Source organism: Myzus persicae, unplaced genomic scaffold, assembly GCF_001856785.1.
Source record: "Myzus persicae strain clone G006 unplaced genomic scaffold, MPER_G0061.0, whole genome shotgun sequence".
Classification (NCBI taxonomy): Eukaryota; Metazoa; Arthropoda; class Insecta; order Hemiptera; family Aphididae; genus Myzus; species Myzus persicae.
The window spans coordinates 90,426-113,081 of NW_019102160.1; the positions used below are offsets into that span (position 1 = coordinate 90,426).

Sequence of the window (22,656 nt, forward strand, 5' to 3'; positions counted from 1 at the left end):
AAACAAATTTTGTTTGTTAATATATAATTAAACTTTTTTTTTTATATACAATATGTTCCTATGATTTAATTTTGTTCCAACTCAAGTTTATACTAAGTTTTATTGGCTTATTGCCGTTTACTTTAAATAAAACACCTTTGAATTACTCTGTTTTATTTATTTACTTACATAACAGTTGTGAGTTAGTATGCCTGATAATAGTTGCTTAAACTTAATAACGTAAATAGAATAATGATGATAACACAAAAACCAGAAAATGTTTTAGGAGGTTTGTGTTAAATATAGACAACCTGTGCTATACACTCGTATGTAGAACATGTTGAACTAGTGCCAAAATGGATTATTGGCCCCAATTGAGTGTATGTATACTTACCGGTGTTTGAATTGTATATACATTAACACATTGAATATGGACTTGCAAAATGAAGAAAATAGTAAAATGCTAATTAAACAACCAAGTTTGTATAAACTATAAATGTAAACTATTGTCTAAGTGTGTAAACATTTTTTCTCGACTTTTAGAATCAAGGAAGACTGGAAGAACCACCGTCAAATACAAAGGGGATTGGAATAATTTACCAGATTTGTTACTTGAAAATATTTACTCTTTTCTGGACATAGGAGCTAAACATAATGCTTCTAAAACTTGCACATTATGGAATTCAGTTTTTCATTTACCATATTCATGGCATACGTTTGTTTTTGATGACACGACCCTCACAAGGAGAAAGTTTAACTATTATTCAGGTTGGCAGGTAAGCTGTTCAGTACATTAAGCTACTTTTTATATTATATCTGTGATTTGTCAATTTTACTAAACAAAAGTCAATTAAAAGTATATCATAGAGTAAAAGTATTAATGAAAATCTTCATATTTAGATACCTCACAACAGGAACGTTTTAAATATTTTTACATTAGTACATACATTATCACAATTTAAGTTAAGACGTTTATATGATAACAAATAAAAATAAAATAACAATATATTATTCTTATAATAAGTAGTTTGTTCATATTTGTTAGAGTATGAACATAGAATAATTGTGTCCGACTATTTTAATTTTGAATTTATTGCTAGGACCACAATAAAAAAACTTAGTCCTTCCTGTTATTGCTTTGTGACTCTAAAAGCATTTCTTAGTTAATTTGATTAAAAAAAACATAAGCGTTAAAATAAAATAAAATAGCAGGATGCTCTGTATAGTAGATTTTGACTTTTGAATGAACTTTGTCATTGAGTAGGTCACTCTCTAGGTAATAACTGTATTAACTTTGAAGTTAATGATAAATGAATGTATTTAAAAAACAATTCTGAGCAGAGACAATATGTCATTAATGGCATGACTTTAAGGATATTTTATAATTAATTAATAATATCATTAATCATTAGTAATACTGTTGCATGCTAAGTTAAACTATTTTTTTTTTCAAATACATCATATTGTATTAATATTATTAACTCATAAGTCAATAGTGACAGTGGCATAGCCAGTATTAAAAATGGTAGAAGAGGGGGTGGTTAATATAAATTAAATAAAGATTTTTACAGTGTTCGTGTATAAATAAAATAAATAATACATTTATTAGGGAGGAAATTTTAATGGGGGGTTATACACCCAAACCTCCCTCCCTTACTACTCCACTAAATATAAAATAGTATAACAAATTAATAGTATGAATAAGTTTGTAGTATAAATAGCTATTTTCAAAGTGTCATAAAGAGGGTAGGTATTGTGCAAACGGTTGACCCACAAGGCCACAACTCACAAGTGTCATATCATCGGAAAAAAATAAAAGTACTTATCATAAAAAACCTTCATAGAAATAGAAAATAGTAATAGAATGTTTCAAGTTCCTACGATTAATATATTTTGAATTACCAACAGCAAAATAACTAAAATCGTTATGTATTAATATAATTTATAAGGTAGGTATATGAGCATGTGTTTTCGATATTTCTAATGAATTATTGCTGTAAGGAAAACTTATGAGAAAACATGTATTACATTTTCAGACTTTTTTACCAATAAAAAAAACTTTATTAATATTTATGATATACTAGCTAAATCAAATTGTATACATGTATATACGACATTATAAATAAATACATTTCTTGGTCCACTCAGAATCCAAAACTTGAGCTGTCGGTTGTAATTGACCAGAATAGATTAATCCCCAACAAAGTAAAAATTAAATTTGTTTAGTATTCTTTTTTGTAATAATCTTATATAATTATACTACGACTCCATGCATGAAAATGTCCACGGAAAAGCTTAAATATGTACAGATGAATGGGCGATGGGTTTTAGTGGGTTGGTGCATGTGTGTTTATTTATCTTTAACACCGTGCTATCTTAATGTTACGATTGTAATGAAAAAATATATTTCACAAATTATATTTATTTGTATTACTTTTTACAATATTCGTTATACATATAGATGCCAGATGCGTACGTTTACTAAAAGTAACGATATTTTCATGTGTCAATAATGCCCATGCAAGTTGGTCAAGACGCAATAAAAAAATAATAATGATAATAATAATAATAATAATTTATTGTTTTTCAACAACATTATAATTACACGGCGTTATAGATAGGTAATTTGGTACAGCACATTCTAATAGCAACCAACTTTTAAACTCTACCTTTGATCTACCTTTAAAATCAAATAAACAATTTCATTTTATATGGATACGAATTTTCTTTGAACGTACTATAGGTTTGATATAAATATTGAGTTAGATATTCACAGATCGTATTACTTTATCCATATAGAAAGTACAATGAACAGATTTTCAGAAACAAAAACAAAATAAAGTACCTATTTAATTAGGTACACGAAAATCTCGTAATTAATATAAACATTTTATTGAAACCTATACAAACGCGTCTTATATTGTTAAGGCTGTTGATTTGAGGGTCTTTATTTTGTCGCTTTTTCGTACATTTAGACCAGGGATCACCAAATGGCGGCCCGAGGGCCACAGCCGGCCAGTGGATGAACTTTAACCGGCCCGCAGACAAGGAGAAAAGAAGCCGATAATTTCTTATCTTTGTACATTCGTTTTGGCCAACCGGCATATTATAATAAATATTGTGTACATACTTTGCATTTTTATGGCCCTCGAGAATTTCCCGAATTCTTATAATGTGGCCCATGGAAAGTATTAGTTGGTGACCCCTGATTTAAACCAATAAACATCTAAAAAAATATATACTCCCAGGCGACGTCCAATTGTAATTTTGAAAAAATATTTTGCAAAATTAAAATCGGGATTTTGGTACTGGGCGAATTTTTATTCCAGTTTTTGGAACTTTCGTGTTGAAACTTATTTTATTCACAAAATACAGTGACATGTGACTACTGCGAGTATATATATTACAGATTTCCAAGGATTGTAGACGTAGTTTATCTTTAATTACTTAAAGTTTCCTCGTTCGCGGGGAACTCATGCACGCTAATTATCAGTCACTTCATAGTTCATAGGTATACACACAATCACTCACGATGGATGGAAAATATTGCTTAAATCCGACCCCTTATAAATGGTTCTCTTTCAACAGCCTTAACTGTACATGTTATTATTCTTAAAATATACCCAAACCGTTGTTATATTATTGTTGCTTTTATGATTCAGTACATGTTAGATCATCTACGTGTGCAATTGTGCCTCCAGTCCATTGGCCGCTACGTCAAAGTTCTGGTGTTCAAGCCGATTACCAATTTTTATAACCTGTACGAGTTCATGAACATGATATCGTTCTACGCGGAACATGGCCAGGGAGTAGGATCGAGAATAAACACCTTACAGTACACATTCCCGTGCAATATGGCAACTTCACGTATCGACGAATCTGTTTTGTACGGTACAGGAGGTTTGTATTCGCTGTAAAGAACCTATAGAGGTTTTTGTGTAAAAAATATATATAGAGTGCCCCGTGAGGATATATACCCATTAGCTAGTAGACGGGGACTCACCGCCCGAACTAAAAAAAAATGATTAAAATTCATGAAAATAATGAAAATAAAATGTTCAGAAAAATTAACTCTACAAAACAGATATCTTCAATTGTTTCAAAAATTAAAAATTAAATTAAAATATGTAGGACGTAGGTAGTCCATGCTTCCGTGGTCAAATAAAAAAAAATATTTATGATATATATATTATCTAAGGATATATTGCAATGGGTAAATCCTCGCGGGACACTCAGTATAAACTAGCAAATCCTGTGCACTTCGTTGCCCGTGAAACATTTTCAAAATGTGTGTTAAATTCATCATTTAATCTCCATTAAGGGTGATATCTCCGAAAACGATTTGAAGTTTCAAAATCGGTTAAGTGGTTTTTGAGAACTTAAAGTTTATTGGCTACAAACATATATTCAACTCTCATACTTCTTATAATAATTTCTTTATTCGAATTTCGAAGCCATAAACCCGAAGATTTAATGCGTGCCTTATTGCCTTTATCTCATTTTCCCGAGTTTCCATAATGGCAATAAATACTAATTTCTCTTATAACTATTATATTATTATAATGTGTCAGCTGTAACCAATAACAACCGTACACAAACAATAATAATTTTCATCGTAAATCTCAAAATCGCTTCTAAAAATGTTCGGTCAAAAAATTAAGGGCCACTTATCGAGATAACAACCATCCTATATTTTAAGTCGCACCAAATCACACTCATTGAGCATGATCTTATCAAAATCGGTTGAGTAGTTTTGGAGTGCATTGCACATTAGCACGTGAACTCGTTGCGTGCCCGTGATTTTTATATAATATTTATATAATATTTATATAATAATTATTATTATTATTCAATACTATTTATTACGTATTATATAGTTCACGCCTTGACAAAATGCAGTTATACAGGGTGTTTTTAAAACATACTCATCCTATTTTATGCTTAAAGTATGCATATATTACAATTCAGATTTTTGAAATCTTTTAATGCACTTGAAGACCATTTTTCGAATCATTTAAGGACGATCCTGTGCCAATACAAACTTCAGTTAATCATATAAGAACCTCCCATTTTCATTTTTAACTATTAAGCATATATTTTTTTTGAGAATATTGGTGTATCTAAATCAAAATTTAAGTTAGTAGTTTTTGAGTTATGTAACTTTATGTTTTAAGGATAATATGTCTATGGTAATTAATGGGTTAAATCGATATGGGGCTGAGACGACTTGAAAAAGTTGGCAATTATACTATTGATTCATCAATATAAATAATTTGTAAATGATCCAAGTATAATAAATACTGCATCTAACATTACATATATAGTTTTTATTTGTATCAAATCATTTTTTAGGATTATTATCCTTAATATAAACATTTTAACAACTCTGCAGAAACTACTCCTCAGAATTTTGATTTTGGTACATCAACATCTTCGAAAAAATCATCCACTAAATAACTTTCAGTAAAAGAGGGGGTCATTTGAAAAATGGAAGTTTGTATCGCCACGAGATACTCCTTAGGTAGTACAAAAAATATCAGAGATTTGAAAATATGGTCTTCAGGTCTACTTAAAAATTCTAAAAATCAGAATCTGAATAAATGCACTGTTAAAGAGAAAAATGGAGGTGAGCATGCTTAAAAATCAACCTGTATTTAGGTAAGCTCTTGGAAGCTCTAAAAAGATTGATGGGGAACTTGCCGTCACTTGTGAGATTGGAACTGATCGATTTAATGTTGGATAACGATGATGCGCAGACGTTATTGGACCAAGTGTGTTTCTACTGCTGCACCACGCTGAGAACCTTAGTGTTAGTGAATACTACTAAATACTTATGCCAGTTGCTCCATCCCGGAGCTTTTATTAATTTACAGGTACAAACTGCAGGTCCGCAACACTCTTAAAAGCCTCTAATTAAAATAATATGGCAATGCCTGCAATAATACCTATAACTGTTGCTATGTAGTCTACGAGTCACGGACTAATGAGTAATGCGATTGTACTTTACGTTTTTTTATAGATACTAGTGATTAGTCCTCAGAATCTAGGAAGCGATCTGTTGTTGATGCTTAGTCAAATCAGACTCAGGCACTTGCACATACTCCAAAACCGTTACACGCCCATCGACATCGAACCCATGAACACGTTCGACTGGAAACAGTGTGTTAAGGCAAACTCAACGTTAAAAGTACATCTCAGGGTGGAATCAATCAGAGAAAGACAGATTTTATGGCAACCTAGTTCGCCCGTTTCAAGTATAATTTACAAATCACCAAACATGCGGGTTAGCAATTCAAAACATACACGTAACATTATAAATTATAATTATTATAGTGCATTATTGTGTGTAAATAATTTAATCTACCTAAACGTTAAAAAGCTTAATTTGAAATGATTAAACATATAGATGAGCGCTGACATTTTAAATAAAGCAATCGAATTATACTCTGATGGATTGCTGATGTTCGGTTATCTGGAACTCCCGAAATTCTATCAACCATCGTCGTTCAAAGAGCGAATCGACACGACCTTGGTGAATCTGGTCCAGCTTTGTCCAAAGCTGGATACCTTGGTGAGTTTGCTTTCTTTAGAAATATTTGTTCACGCTGTTTACTTTTACGGTTGTATTTTCCTCGTAGATGATTAGAGAAAAAATATCTACGTGCACATTGCTGTTGATTTCATACTATGGTCACTCGTTAAAATTTTTACACGTTCGTCGCAACGCTGTTATATTGCGGTGTGATTGGCCCCGTCGAAATGATTGGTCGGATGAGTTTTATCAATGGTTGAAAAAGTCCAGCACATCGTACGAAATAGTAGAGGAAGAAATTTCGTTATCTTTAGGACTGGATAAATGGTCTATGCTTAGTGATCAAGATTTTAAACGTATATCTCCACAACTTTATTCGTCGTATTATAAATAAATAAAATATACCTACCTAAACCTATACTACCTTTTTTTGTCTTTATAGAAATTGTTTTATTTTTATAAAAAAACAATTAATGAAAGTTGAAAAATATTTACGATTGTGTAGTAGGTATATTAAAATAGTTAGTTATAATTATGTGTACCAATATAAATGCACAAAAAAATCGTTTTCTTAATTTATATAAAAAACGTGTAGGATCTTATAATTATTATACGATATTGTTTTATTTCTCATCCGTCGCCGGAAAATTTAAATTTTATTAGCCTCTAAGATCAATAAAAAATGTTCATACCAATAAATCTACTTGTACCAATATTACCTATACCTACCTAGTAAAATATGTCAATATGTATTCAAGACCTGTGTACAATCAATTAGATTTACTAATTATGTTGACAAATATATTTATTTACATTATAGATTAATTAATATTTACATATTTAATGGTAAAACTACGTCTTTCGTTATATAATGCTAACTGAAGTACATTTAAAATCTGCTGTTTATTCTTTATAAAATCATTGTGTGTTTATACATTTATACTTGTATTTGGTGCTCATTACCATAAGAAGTATCATATCCAGAACCATTAAAACTGCATAAAATAGGAACTCGTGACCCTAAAAAAGGTAGATTAAAAACGTATGCTTAATATAGTTAATAATACGTTCACCTATTATATCATACTTGATTTTCAAATGATGCAATTTTCGAAATAAAAATTATTAGTAAATTTCCAACTGCTATTGTACACAAATTGACGGCTGAAAAAAATGACTTCATACTCAATGGAGCCTAAAAATTGATTATATAATTAAATGGATAATAGTTACCTAATACCAATACCAGAATTCAGCATAGAACATACATAAGTTCTTAAATATGTTAATATAATAAATACAAATTCACAAAAATTGAGCTCAATAAGGTATACGTAATAAATAATACAAATTAAAAATAATATATTACTTGGGTGAATGAAAATTCCAATAATGTAACCACAAACATTACTTCCGCTATTGTAACTACAATCATTTGAGGAACTTGCCATAGAATATGGATATATCTACCTTTTTCTAAAGTAATCAACTTGGCATTCTAAAATTACAAACAATACAATTAATGACAGCAATACATTTTTATATCACCTGTGCATATAAATGAGTTACCGTGTGGTTAAAGTGATGGTGAAATAATAGGTCATTAATACTAACAGGGAGAAATTCAACATTTTGCAAAATAGGTTCATTGTCCAAATATATGTCATAACTAAAATAAGTATAAATATCAATTAAAATGTATTAAATAGTTAAGAGTACGTATACAATATGTGTATAATTAGGTAGGTAATAAACTTACGCTCCGACAGGTAATTCATAATTTTGATCTTGGTTTGTTGAAAGTTGGATACTTATTTCAGACAATTTATTATCAGTACTTCTTAATGCAATGTTTTGACCGGAGAAATTATCACGCAAAATCCTTGTAAATTGTAATTATAATATTGTGTGTTAATTAAAATGAATATGCTCAAGCAGTGGTCGAAATGGCTCAAGATAAGTGGAGGGATGCCTTACAATTCAAATTTAATCCGTGGCTCTAAATACGGGTATAGATAATATGATTGCGAAACGGCCTATACAAAAAATAAAAAGTTTTCTCATATACATGGTATAAATATAAAAATCATAATAATTATTTCATTTTAAAACACAAGTCTTAGGAGGAATGCGTTATTCTAGACAAAATAAGTAGAGGGATGAAAAATGTAAATACAAAAAAGTAGAGGGATGTCATCCCTCCGTATCCCCCCCCCACTTCGACCACTGTGCTCAAGTGCTTTACTATATAATACTATGTGTAATGTGTATCCCAATATATGCTGATAGTTGATACATAGAATCTATTAGATGTTTGAGGGTTTACATTTTACCCATGTCTTAGATAATATTATTCATTATTTACCTAAAATTTGGATTTCCGCTCTTTAATTTCTTCAATTCGTTCAAATGTTTTAATTCAATATCGACATTATTTTCAGACGTTATTAAATATGACGAAACCTTAAATGAAATAATTATACATTTTTACAGTTGTTTGTAAATGGTCAAATGCATGTTGATAAATTCATAATAATTCTAACCTTTCCTTTGTCGATGAAAACATGTTGTTTCAAAGTACTCATTTTTAACTCGCACGTAGGGTGTAAGTTTATGGATAAGACATCGGTTTCATTAACTACAATTGAACTATAATTAATATGAAGTACATCTAATTTGTCAATACTGAAGTTTCCAGCTAAAGAACCGGATATTGTTACATTGCAATCAAAACTATTGTAAATTCTCAATTGGCCAACATTTGAAGGTATTGCAAAGTTTTCACCCTGAAAACACTCATTTTAAAATTTGAGTAACCAATTTGGCACCTATTTTTTCCCGAGGAAAATAACGGGTATGACTTATGAGTTATGATAGACTTACGAAGTTAAAATATTAACTAAAAATAATTTAAACTTTGGCTATATATTATCCCAATTAAAATTAAAATTAAATACAATTCATATATGTTTTTTATATTATTATTTTATAGGTACCTGTATAATGTAGATAGACCATACAGTATATATTATCTACAATAATTATTATTTATTATTATTACCATGGTAGACCATATATTTTTTCGATAGACCGCATATTGGGAAACAGTCATAATTTCATATTAAATTATTAGTATGAATATGAAATATATTTTTTATATTTTTAGCGATTTAACTATGCTGTGTTAAAGACTTAAAGTACAATATAATACCTACCTAGTACCAACATATATTTAGTGATTCTAAAATTATTGTGATAAATCTCCAAGAAGTATGTATATTTAGCGATTTTTTTTCAAATAAGTCGTCATTTTAATACAGTTTTATTAAGATGAATGCGATTTGTTTTTGTATTTTATGCTTATGTTCATTTTTAATTTCAAAAATCAATAACTTTGGAGCTATTTTGAAAAATACAAATAATTCAAGAAATCGGATACAATTTTGGTCAGCTCAAACAGAAGTGCATCGAAGTTTACATTTTCAGTAAAATTTGCCATATTTTTTTATTTTTATTGAATTACCAAAATGTACATTATGTAATTATTATTTTAAGTAGGTACTTACAATTATCGTATACTGGACCACTGCAGCACATACAAATGATAGTGCAGCAAATATTCCGCCCAGAATGATTTTTCGTAACGCTGTATTTATGCCAATTTTATACAAAAGTGGATAGACTGCAGCATTAAAAAGTGGTATGAATATTAAAACGAACAATGGGTTAATTAAATGTATTTGATCAGGTTTTATAATCCAATTTAAAAAATCGATCTTGCCATTCATTAGCGTTCCTTGTAAAATCCAACGAGAACCCTGGAAAATCAATTAATTTAACAATAATATACATTTTACACACAATATACGTTTATTAATTATTTAGTTTTTTTTTAAATTTGTAATCAGAAGAAGTCATACACTAAACATAATTTTTAAGTTATAGATCATTGATGATTGATGTCGCATAAGAAATAGTCTTGAACAACGTAATATAATGATTTATTTGTATTCATTTTCATTTGACATCACAAATATTAGAATTGGGCTTGCTCTATTGCCTCGCGTAGTTGCGAGTAGATTAACTTTATTGAATTTAATTTTTGACTGAGATGCATGAAAAACTTACTTGTTGATCAAAAAGTGCGAAAAACATTGGGAGTGGAATATACAAATACATAACGGCTAAGGCTGACCTTAAATCAGATATTTCTTGTGCATTGTATCTATCATCTGTATATTCTAACCAATCTTTCCTTTTCGCTTCATCTGAAGAAGTAGTAATTTTTTTTTTCAATGCGTGCTTTCATGGAAAACAAAGATAATACAATAATATAGGTAATGTTCATCATATATATTCTGCATCTTTATAATTTATACAGGTGTATATTTAGCGCATTATAATCATAAGCGCACCAAGAAAAAAATAGATCTTAGTTTCGCCTGTGGTTATATTTACGTATAACTAGTTTTTAGATAAGTTGATAGGTATATTCTACTATATAGGTATAAAATATAAAATAGGTAAATACTAAGTAATAAGTATGTACCAAATAAGTATTTGTGTTTAAAGATATTAATTATTTAATATTCTTACAAATATGCATCCAATTGAAGTTGTAATAATACTGGACGTTGGTTTGATGATCTTATACAGGTTCTTGGCACTTACAAATAATACTCAAATATTCATAAAAAAAAAAATTAATATAATTCTTATAACGTTTAATGGTGAATAAATACAATAACAAAAAAATAAGCAGAACAATACATAATAAGTGGGTAGCCAGGTAGATATATAATTCATTACCATCATAATATTAAATATACATATAATATACCTATTACAATGATTTCTCAGTTTAATTAAGCATTAATACTAACTATCTAGTTAACTATCATAACTAAAAAAATCCTTTAAATATGTATGTAGGTATAACAATACTTAAAATAATATATTTAACCTGTATATTTTGCAAATTTTTTGGCAATACTGGTAGGTACCAACAAAATTACTTATTAATTTCGTCAGGTAAATCATTTGGTTACATATTATATTAGTATAATAATATATTAATTGGAAGTTTGATTATGCATCACATCATATTTTTCCTTTTACCTAATTATATATGTACAGGACTTTTTCACCACGGACTTTTATGCCTCGGACTTTTTGTTAGTATGCCGGGTAGGTTGTAGGTAATAGTATAAGTTACCATTTTAACGCGGAGGCTTCGATTGCGTCCCAGACTCAGGTAAACGATTTTTATCTACATTTTTTATGTACCGCGATTGTGCCTTATTTTTTTTTATTTTTTTTATTTTTTTATTGATCTTAAGCTTCGGCAACTGAGGCCATTAGCTGTAGTAGGATTTGTATTGTAGGTTTGTTTGTATTGTATATTTTGGGACGGTAGGGGGGAACACGTGTGTGTTTGTTTTTGGCAGAATTTCGAATGGGGCACCCGTAGGTTTCTGCCATGCCCCGGGGGTGGGGGATGGCAGCACTTGTTCTCCGGTCACCGCGACTTGTCCGGAGAAAAATGCCGCCCGGTAGCCGAGGATCGAACCGCGACCGGCTGCGTCGCAGAGGACGCGTCAGACCACTCGGTCACCTCAACCCCTGTGCCTTATTTTTAGTAGGTAAATACACATAATGTATGGGCCAATTTATTATTTAATAACATTGACAAGAAAATGTTTTATTTTAATAATTTAATCCTAGATATTTTTTGAATATCATCACTGACAATATAATTATATTAATACTAGCTGATCCCGTGCACGTTGTTGCCCGTTAAAAATGCCAACTCTATATGAGACTCGACGGTGATAATGCGAGCAGTATATTATGCCTAAATGCTGTGTATTATTGAAATAATATGTTTTATATTTATTTTGATTGCGGACACGCCGATGAGAGGTTATATAAGTGCAACTCAGCCACCTTGGTAGGCAATGTGCAAAAATTCAATTGTATGCATGCATACGATCTGCCCAATGAACCACTGCAGGCAACCAATAAAACAAAAAAAATAACTATTTCTCCTATAACTATAATAGCAACCATATATAAAAAAATATTTCCTTCGTAAATCTTACAATCTCTGTTTGAGCAACTCCCCGGGTCGGACCTATCGGATCCAATTGTGAATCTAGACCATCCAGGATTGCAACTTGTTAGATTAGTAAAATAAAATAAAATAAACTAAAATTGTACTCGCGCAGTTTTTCTGGTAACACCAACAACGGAAAATGGAAAGTGAAGTGGTAATAATCGAATAATCATATTTCATATAGATAAAACCTAAATTTTATCTCTGCTATCGACAATCGACTATTGTGTTCTATGTAAAGAGAATTTATTACGGCTATAAATAAAATCGAACGGAATAAAAACGATACGAATATTATCACTTTACCAAATTTAAACTTTACTTTATATAGTGAAACATAATATTAATACCTAATATTCAATACACTACATATTTCTCCACGTTGATAAATTTTTTTGGTGTTTGTCGGGGGCCCCAATTTAACGATTAGTTATGTCATATGGACAATTTTATAAGCTAAAGCTTGCTGTAGCTTTTTCAAATTCGAAAAAGCATTCCGGAACTCAAAAATTAATCATCAAAAAAATTTAAAAAAAAAGGGATTTTCTAAATTTGTTTTCGTAAAAACCTTTTCCTTGCAATTACGAACAATTAAAAAAAATTGAGCCAAATCAGCGCAGCCGTTCTCAATTGATGAATTGTTATACATTTTTGGCTTCATTTATATATATATATATATATATATAGATTATGACTAGTACCTATTAATTTGCCAATCTATCGACGCTAGAACTACAAATAGTAGTACGAATGGTCATTAGTCATTACTATAAAGTCTAAAATAGTGTACCTAATTGAATGGTTTATTCGCAAAATATTACATTTTAATAAGCAATACAGCTATCTAGTCATTCTACAGGATATCGACGAATTATGATTTATGGAAAATATCTTACCTATTGAGATCACCATAAGGATAGCAGGCACCCCAAATGCTAATGGGAAACATGAATCTTTGCCAAAACACTGGACTGATTTCCTCAGCTCTGGTGTAATGGCTGACGATAATAATGACCCTAAATTGATAGCAAAGTAAAATATTGAAAAGAACATTTGCAGACGATCTTCTTGATCTGGCAGCACAAATTGATCACCACCAAAAGCAGCGACACATGGTTTTATACCACCTGCTCCGACTGAGGTTAACAATAATCCAATTATTGTAAATAATCTGCAGTATCATACAATATAATATTTTAATGAAATTGAAATCAATTTTTAGTTTAGTCGTAATTATACGTATACTGATTAAAGTAGATTGTATATAAAATGTGGTCGAAACGAAAAATTGAGTATAAGGTAATTAGTATTTAAGTTTTAGAGTTAACAGTTAATCGTAATATATTAATATACCTCTGAAAATGTAAACTGACTGAAGTGACAAGAGATGTAATAGCCACTAAGATATTTCCCATTGCGTGTACAAGAGACAAGATAAAGATAGTTCTGGAAATGTAAACATAATAAGATTAGGTTAGGTGTATCAATAATAAATATACTAATATACAAATAATATATATTATTTGAGAAAGATTTGTTTTATATAACAAGAGACAAAATCAAAGAAAATATAAAACATAACGGCTCCTGGGGGCCCAGGATCAAACAATAGATTAGACAATCTATAACTTATACAATATTAATTAGTTATAAGTTATAACAATATTATGACTCGAAAAAAGCTTAAACTATTATCTATTGTAATAGATATACTATAAGGTATATTAAATAATCCCGAAAAGTCTGGATAATAATAATTACAATCTCTCAAGCTTAATTGAAATTATTTTTACAATAATTAATAACATTACTGAAAACCTATGAAATCAGTGATTAGCCAATGTGTTAACTCGAACAATTTAAACGTATAATTACTTATAACATCCTACTCCCCCATCTTCGGAATTTCGTAGGGGGAGGGGCTGTGGGGCTTAGCACCTCTTGATTACAATTTAGGCCCCCGAAAATATTACTTATTGATTTATATATAAGCCCCCTATGGGTTATTTTAAACTAATACCTATAGTTTTGTCTGGTGCGCCCCAAATAATTTCAACCCTTTAGTTACACACATGACTATATTAATTAGATATTGCACTAAACTATGATTTATGACTCATTCAAAAATATCCATATGAAAATTGGCTTGTACTTTAACTGTGCGTTGAAATTATAATAATATGTACTATAATGTAGGTACACAACCTATATTGTTTTTATTATACGTTTAACTTTATTTTCTAATTTCATGAATATCGAAGCTATACTAGTGATGTTTGTTGTATTTAATGTTTATTTTGTATATTATTATACACTTAAGACACTATATTGACAGTAAATTTAAAGTATGTTTTACAACTTCGATTTTTTTTAACGTCTAATAAACGACATAAACGACAATATAATATAGGTGCTTATATTCTATTAATAATTATATGTATACATATACAGAATTTTTAAATTCCGAATTTCCGATATCCGGATTTCACGGATTATCCAAATGATTCGTACATCTGACTAAATTTTACAGTTCAATCTCCCATTTTTATATTCTAACACATTTAATTTCTATACATTTTTTAAAAAATATCTTATTTCCGACGCATTATGATTTATGACAGCATGGTCTTTTGTTTTCTCGGGCTAGGTCAAATCAAAAAACCAGATAAATAAATCCGGATAAGAATTTGATTAGAATCTGAATTTGGATATCTGGGTATTCGGATCATTCGGACATTCGGATTTCATGCCTTCCCTATTAGTGATCATTATGATTTGGTATATTCGAGTTCAAATGTTCTCAAAAAATGTATTTAGTTTTTTTGGTGCAAATTTGAATTAACCTGAATTAACCTAAACGGTCACTGTGATATAACAATCGAGTCACTTTGGCGAAAAACGGTCAAGTCGCTTCATAGTAGTTTTGTAAATAAAATCGAAAGAAAAAATAAATAACTAAAATAGTTTAATTTATATTTGCATGGATGTTTTCAGTAGGTGTCAATAACAAAAAATATTTACGCCTTATTATAAGAATATATTTTATCTATGTAGTACACTATAAATACTGTACACTTTTACAGAATTCATTAAACAATATTTTAAACAACTTGAAGTTAATCTATAACGATCCTTATTATCTAAATCCTTAATAAGTTGTAGAATTACTGTAGTCACAAATAAGAATTATAGAACTTTTTTTTTTAATACCATATCACCTAAATTAAAATAACCTTCCGCATTAAACGGCAACAGTTTTCAAAAATATTTGTGTGAAATCTTTATAACGCTTTAAATGGTTACCAAACTCATTCACTAATAAGATTATCTATGTGCTTATGCGTCTATGCTTAATGATTAATGGCTTAAGAATTATGTATTCAATGATTTTCTTTTGGCCATTCAAGTTTCATGCAACATTATAAACGGAACGCATTTACGTATACAAATACTAAATACTAATATTATACTTATGTTATATCTTATCAGTAGGTATTACTAAAAATAATGATGTATTTGAGTTCTAATTTTTTCTAATGAATTTCATACTTATAGAGGCTGGTACTTATAGGCTACATAAGTTTCTGAGAGTCGGGCGGGTTGTTTAGTCTGGGCATGTCCCGTCTAACTCCCATTTGTAACTGTACCTCCTCAGTCTGTATTCTTTTAAATTTAAATTAACTGTACTGGCCGGGGAGAATTAATGCCAACATTGTTATTTGAATAGTATGGAGTATATTTGATAAAATTTGTATTCTGTACCAACCTATCATTGACACTTGCCAGAGCGTGCGGAAACTAATACCCGGACGGTAAGCGGTCGGTGGTCGATACTCGATAACGAATTTTACGAATTACACACACTAATATTCATTTATTTCTCACACAGTAACACAGATCAAATATAATTGCTACATGAAATGCCTAAATATTGCTCTTTAAAATACGTCACGCTCCAGCCACCTTAAGTAGAATTTGTGGCACCGATCACAATGTCTACCTGATAAGATTGGGTAGTGTGAACCACCATAAACGGTTTATAACGAATAAGTGATGCATAAGAAAGAAGAGGAAGAACAAAGGCATCAAAATAAAAAATAAATTAGTTAAGCTTTTATATGTGTGCCGAAGGAAAAGATCACAACGAGAGGAGTAGGGGCCTCTTATATTATTATACCCCCCTAGATATTTTTGTAACCCATTGATAATATTGTTATTTTTTCAATAAATGATAGAGGCTGGAAGGGGGGAGGTGTAATGACTAACTTCGGTTCCACTCCCAGTCATCGATACTAAATGTAAAAAAAAAGTTTAGATTAGGTCACAACATATACCTACTATTTTGTGGTGGGATGGGTGAGTGGTTAATATGTTAACAGGACCTAGAAAAAATTTAATTATCATGTAGTATTTAATATAGTGTCATGTATGCACTGTTACAAAATGTGTACAATGGTATCGTTCATGTGAGGTGGGAAGTGGTATTCTAAATTGCGTTTAGTTTGCGACATCAACTTTTTAGGACATTTATATGCCACGGGTAGAACTATAAAAATTTTACGATACAAGCTTAAAAATTATATGGGTACAACGTACAAATAATACTTATATCGCTTTTGTTTATTTCACTCACCTATATTTTCCCCAGTATGAATCTGCTATGATGGCTCCAAACAATGGTGACATATATGAAAATACCATAAATATATGAAATATAATCGTGGAAGTATCCTGGTCATATTTTTGAATAATTGTAAAAAATAAAACCAAAGTTGCTAAAAACGTATGAATGTTTAAAAATTAAACCGAATTTTAATATTAATAGGAAAAATATGGGAGTGTAAATAATTACTTTTAAGTCCATAAAAACTAAACCGTTCACACAGTTCGTTTCCAAATATATACCAGACTGCTTTTGGATAACACTACGCATTTTTTAAACAATTTTGGTAACATGTGAAATATGGAATAACAAATATATAAAAATAAATGAGAAATTGTAATAATATAATAAAATAGGTACTCACATTGTTTTTGTTTTGCATCGTATGGTATTTTATTAAATATAAATTTAACAAAATAATTGTAACTAATTCATTCGATTAATAAATTATGACAACAACGTGAAAACAACCATTTTTCATATTTCATAAAGTATTTAATTGAAAAGTTGGTAAAATGTAATGGTTTTATAATTATTTCATAGACCAAGCAGCTAAATTGAGGGAACAAGTATACTGGCCGTGGAGTAGGTACCTATACTGGCTGTGTTAAGTTTACACGTTCGGATTATAATTGCAATTGAACCGTTGTTTTTGTAATATTACAAAGTACCTTACAAGTATAGCAGTAATAGATAGTAGTTAAGTAGATTTATTAGCATTTTCACCATGAATAAAATGTATGATTTATTTAAGCTTATTAATAATGATAACGTAATACAATTATTATTTAGTCACTTTCTATTGAATCCCTATACATATTTGTTTTATTGTGGTTGAATTATTTGCAATAATATTTTTTTTTCTGTACATAGAATTTTAAAATTAAAACAAATAAACAATGTTACAGTATTTTATGATAACAAATCAATATATTTATTTAATGATATGTATAATATATACATGAATGTGTAATAAATAATAATAATACAGGTAAATAACAGTTAACAATTGATATAAAATATTATGAGCAATTAAAAATTATTAAAAAATAAAATCCTCTCAATATTTAATTGAGTTACTTTCCTCAAATGTCGATATTTTATGTTGCTGCAACTAAATATTGTAAATATTCAAAAATATCACTCATTATTTAGATTGATTTTCTGTTACATATTTATATTTATACTTGGAACTCATCAACATAAATATTATGACACCTAAAACTACTAATATTACGTAAAATATATACTCATGAACCTAAAAAGTAAAAAAATTCAATTAGATAATGACTTGATGAACAGCATCTTTAAACCAGGATCTAACTTGATTCTCAAACAATCCAATCTTAGATATGATGACGATAATTAAATTGCCAACTGCTTGTGTACATAAATTGGCTGCAGATATAAAAGACTTCATACTTAATGGAGCCTAAAAATTAACGATATAATACGAGCTATATTAACTATTCAAAAAAATATTGTAATAGCACTATTATAAAAATAAGTTTATTTTAATCAGAAATAATTTTTATCAGCATTTAATTGATATTTATTTTACTTGAGTGAACGTAAACTCCAATAATGTAACGACGATCATAACTTCAGCTATTGTTATGAAAAGCGTTTGAGGAACTTGCCATAGAATATGTATATATTTTCCATTTTCTAAAGTAATCAACTTGGCTGTCTAAAATTCCAAATAACAACATTAAAAACTGTCAACTGAACAATTAAGTATAAAGGTAAATGCCAATAAATTACTAATTAGTTACCGTATGGTTAAAACGTTGGTGAAATATTAGCTCATTAACACTAGCCGGCAGTAAATCTATCGTTACCAAAATGTGTTCATTGTCTAAATATATATCATAGCTAAAATATTATGTAAGAAATTTCCATTACAAATGATTTAATATAATATTGTATTGCATACCATACAAACCACACTTACGTTCCGACAGGTATTTCGTGGTTTGTATTTTTGTTTAATGGCAATTGAAAATTATTTATGTCAGACAATTTATTATCAGTATTTCTTAGTGTAATGCTTTTCCCGGATAAATTATCACTGTAGGAAATCCTATTGAAATTAAAGATTTATTAATTTAATATTATGAGATCTAAAAAATGTCTAAATTGTATGGCTATTTTAATTTAATTATTTATTTCAATATTTTGTATCAATATTCAATACTTGAAAATTCATAATTTTTAAACGAGTATTGAATTGTTTGTTTATTTACATTTATTTTTGAGTTATTACCTACCTAATTATTATGTAGTTATTACCTTACGCCCTTGCCTAATATTTATTGTATTACAATATTTATTATATTATAATTTATATCTTGAAATCAATGGTCTAACCTGAGATTTGAATTTCCACTCCTTAATTTCCTCAATTCGTTTAAATATTTTAATTCAATATCATCATGTTTTTTAGATGTTAATAAATAAAACGAAACCTTTCATAAAACAAATATAAAAAAGGTGTTTGTTAAACAGGTTAATAATATCAAAAACATCATAATAACTCTAACCCCTCCTTTGACGATAAAAACACGTTGTTTCAGTGTACCCGTTTTTAATAATTGGCACGTAGGTTCTACGTTTATAGATAGAACATCAGTTTCATTAAATACAGCTGAACTATAATTAATATGAAGTACATCTAATGGTTCAATACTGAAGTTTCCAACCAAAGAACCAGACATGGCTACACCGCAATCAAAATTATTGAATATTCTTAATTGACCTTCATTTGACGCTAGTACTGAGGTTTGACCCTGCAAAATCAAAAATGTCGGTAAAGCACGATTAAGCATATACCTTTTTAGCAACACGATTGAGCATAGAATATTTTTTGCGATGTTACCACATTCAAGTTGCCAAAATTTTGTAATTTATTATTTTCAGGTATTAATTTAATTTGTTATTATTATATTATTATCGATTTGAACTTCACGATAGGCAGTAACCATAAATTATGAATTTATTATTATTATCAAACAGAACTATATACTATATAATGTGACCACTATTGAGACTTTTATATTGACTTATAATTATAAATATTATTAATATTTTTATTATTACCTATTATAAAACAGATCTATATAGAATAATGTGACTGTATGTGACTATGAAACGATTTTTTTTTTTGACTAGTTATATTTTGAATTAATATAATTATTTAAATAAAAGGTTGAACCTTGACCTCCCCCCCCCAGCTACGACTTTGTATACGTTTTTATGTCTTTAAGACCTTACCAGACACAATTTGTTTCCCTAAAATAATATAGTTAGACATTTTAAAAGTATCGATATGGATAGATAGTATTATATAGAATTATTCATTGTTCAATGAAAGGGGTTTTTAATATAATGTCAACAAACGGTGTATTGTCAACTGCCAGTGATTTTTTAACACTTAATTATTATTGTCTGAATGTTGGTAAAAATATATTTATTTAGTTGGTCTACAGTATTTATGAAAAATCAATTTAACAATGTCATTTTCTAGGTTTTTTTATTCGTCAAAGCTTTAGATCAGTTTAGATATATCATTGCATCTACTAAATCAGAATATATTTTAATTAATATTTAAATGTATAAATATCAAACATTGAATAAATAATTTTGTCATTTATATTTTTTTAAGATTCCTAGAAGCAGTGAAATAAATTAACTTTGCGGTAGGTACACGTGTTCACCTTGACATTTTACTTATCACTACATACTCTTATCTATAATTTAAATGCCTATATCATTTTACAATGTTGCTTCAATATATTTTGTAGTACCTATTAAGCGTCAAAATATATTCACACAAATATTCTACTTTAGATAATGAATTTGAAAATATAGATTGTAAGTAGTCAAAATAATTTTAAAAAAATCTATACAAAAATAGATCTCGTGTTAAAAGTTACAAAATTAGATGTTTACATTTTGATTAATTATGAACGTAAAAAATTCGTGATTAATTTTATACTAGTGGATTTGGTCCAAGAATCATGGTTTTCAGACATGCCGAAGTTAAGTCGGTATCGGTATAGTAGTTATTTGGCGACGATGTGATTTCTTCGAGATCCCGAGTGCTATTTAAGTATATAGACAGTAGTATAGAAAACAAATTATTTTTTAATTTTATGGCATTTTTCTGAAATTCCTACCAATAAGTTTAAAAAAATTATGTTAATTATTATAAATAATTTGTTATTGGTCATTACTACATTTACTTAATTTTTTAGACTAAAGGTATAACTAGTTAGTATCAATAGAAAAAAAAATGCCTTATTGTTAAAACCATTAAGATATTATAAGCTTGTTGTAATGATCTATAAATAATATTTATTATGTAAACATATAGTACTCTACCTACTTTTCATGTAAATTTCATGCGAAATTACAACAGATGAATTTTAAGTGTTACGACTTATATTATACTTAAGTACTTAATATAATCTAACATTTACAACTCACTAGCATATCATGCTTAAATTAATGCTTAGCAAAAATATGTGATAATTTAGTAATGTTTATCAATGTTTTATGCTCATCCTTTTTATAATTTGAAAAATATTTGGTAGCAGTACGTTAAGTAAGTTCATGATTTTTTCACATCTATTTATCGACTGCACCGAGGCAGATGCAGATGCAAATACATTAACAAGGTCAATAATAGAGATACATCTTTCATAAAATATACTAAATAGTTTTAAAAATTAAAATAATCAATAATGTAATATTACCACTTACCGGATTACGTATCAATATAATATATTAAGTGTTTATTAAACAACAGACTACAGCATACATAATACTATAATCGGGATATTAAAGATGCTTAAAAAATTTTTTTTTAATATTTAGTAAATTCCTATAGTGATTATTATTGAACAATCTATTGTTTTAAATACTGTATATTGTATTTATGTCCGTTAGATTAGCACCCCCACATTCAAAAATCCAAAAAATAATAATACCTTGTTATTTCATTTTTATACATTTGTAATCCTAATATAAACATTTTGTTTATTGGTTGCGAGTGGTGCATTGGGCAGATCAGGTATAATAAGCATGTATAAAATTGTATTTTTGCACATAATTGCCTACCAAGGTGGCTGAGTTTCACTTATAGCCACTCATCGGCGTGTCCGCAATCAAAATAAAAATAAAATATATTATTTATTTAGAGTACCTACACATCAAGCGGGGTCCTCAATTCACCACAGGTAGACATACTATACTACTTGCACTATCACAATTGAGTCTCATATATAAAGTTGGCATTTTTACCGGCAATAATAAGTGCACGGGATCAGCTAGTTATATATAATATAATGTTATTCAATGTACATC

The 22,656-nt window shown here is 28.9% G+C and overlaps 3 protein-coding genes across 5 annotated transcripts in view; 1 reads left to right on the forward strand and 2 right to left on the reverse strand.

The window, feature by feature from the left end:
• The first annotated feature begins 11 nt into the window (after window positions 1–11).
• On the forward strand, window positions 12–6,911 carry LOC111031444 (F-box/LRR-repeat protein 21). Its single transcript, XM_022311369.1, has 7 exons — window positions 12–458; window positions 523–755; window positions 3,642–3,879; window positions 5,638–5,852; window positions 5,999–6,262; window positions 6,386–6,550; window positions 6,618–6,911. Exons 1-7 carry the CDS (start codon window positions 362–364, stop codon window positions 6,903–6,905), a joined length of 1,500 nt encoding a protein of 499 aa, XP_022167061.1. The 5' UTR covers window positions 12–361; the 3' UTR covers window positions 6,906–6,911.
• Window positions 6,912–7,217: 306 nt separating this feature from the next.
• Window positions 7,218–17,687, reverse strand: LOC111031434 (peptide transporter family 1-like). Of its 3 annotated transcripts, none has more exons than XM_022311358.1 (15): window positions 17,654–17,687; window positions 17,479–17,551; window positions 17,260–17,401; window positions 13,980–14,072; window positions 13,523–13,797; window positions 11,108–11,190; window positions 10,640–10,813; window positions 10,078–10,329; window positions 9,055–9,297; window positions 8,877–8,974; window positions 8,271–8,393; window positions 8,081–8,180; window positions 7,881–8,009; window positions 7,599–7,706; window positions 7,218–7,531 (listed from the first exon to the last, which is right to left on the reverse strand). In XM_022311358.1, exons 1-15 carry the CDS (start codon window positions 17,669–17,671, stop codon window positions 7,430–7,432), a joined length of 2,013 nt encoding a protein of 670 aa, XP_022167050.1. In that variant the 5' UTR covers window positions 17,672–17,687; the 3' UTR covers window positions 7,218–7,429. The 3 variants fall into 3 exon arrangements, 2 of the variants coding, with proteins under 2 accessions (XP_022167050.1, XP_022167051.1); XR_002604205.1 differs by having other exon boundaries at window positions 7,416–7,531; window positions 7,599–7,675; XM_022311359.1 differs by lacking the exon at window positions 11,108–11,190 and having other exon boundaries at window positions 10,640–10,779.
• A 588-nt stretch (window positions 17,688–18,275) lies between these two features.
• Window positions 18,276–22,656, reverse strand: part of LOC111031436 (solute carrier family 15 member 1-like) — a 10,430-nt gene continuing 6,049 nt past the window's right edge. Inside the window, exons 9-15 of the mRNA XM_022311360.1 lie at window positions 19,833–20,078; window positions 19,660–19,757; window positions 19,244–19,372; window positions 19,065–19,164; window positions 18,851–18,979; window positions 18,614–18,721; window positions 18,276–18,547 (exon numbers count right to left, since the gene is read on the reverse strand). Coding sequence (XP_022167052.1) covers window positions 18,437–18,547; window positions 18,614–18,721; window positions 18,851–18,979; window positions 19,065–19,164; window positions 19,244–19,372; window positions 19,660–19,757; window positions 19,833–20,078 — 921 coding nt within the window. The 3' untranslated portion in view covers window positions 18,276–18,436. The remainder of the gene's footprint in view (window positions 18,548–18,613; window positions 18,722–18,850; window positions 18,980–19,064; window positions 19,165–19,243; window positions 19,373–19,659; window positions 19,758–19,832; window positions 20,079–22,656) is intronic.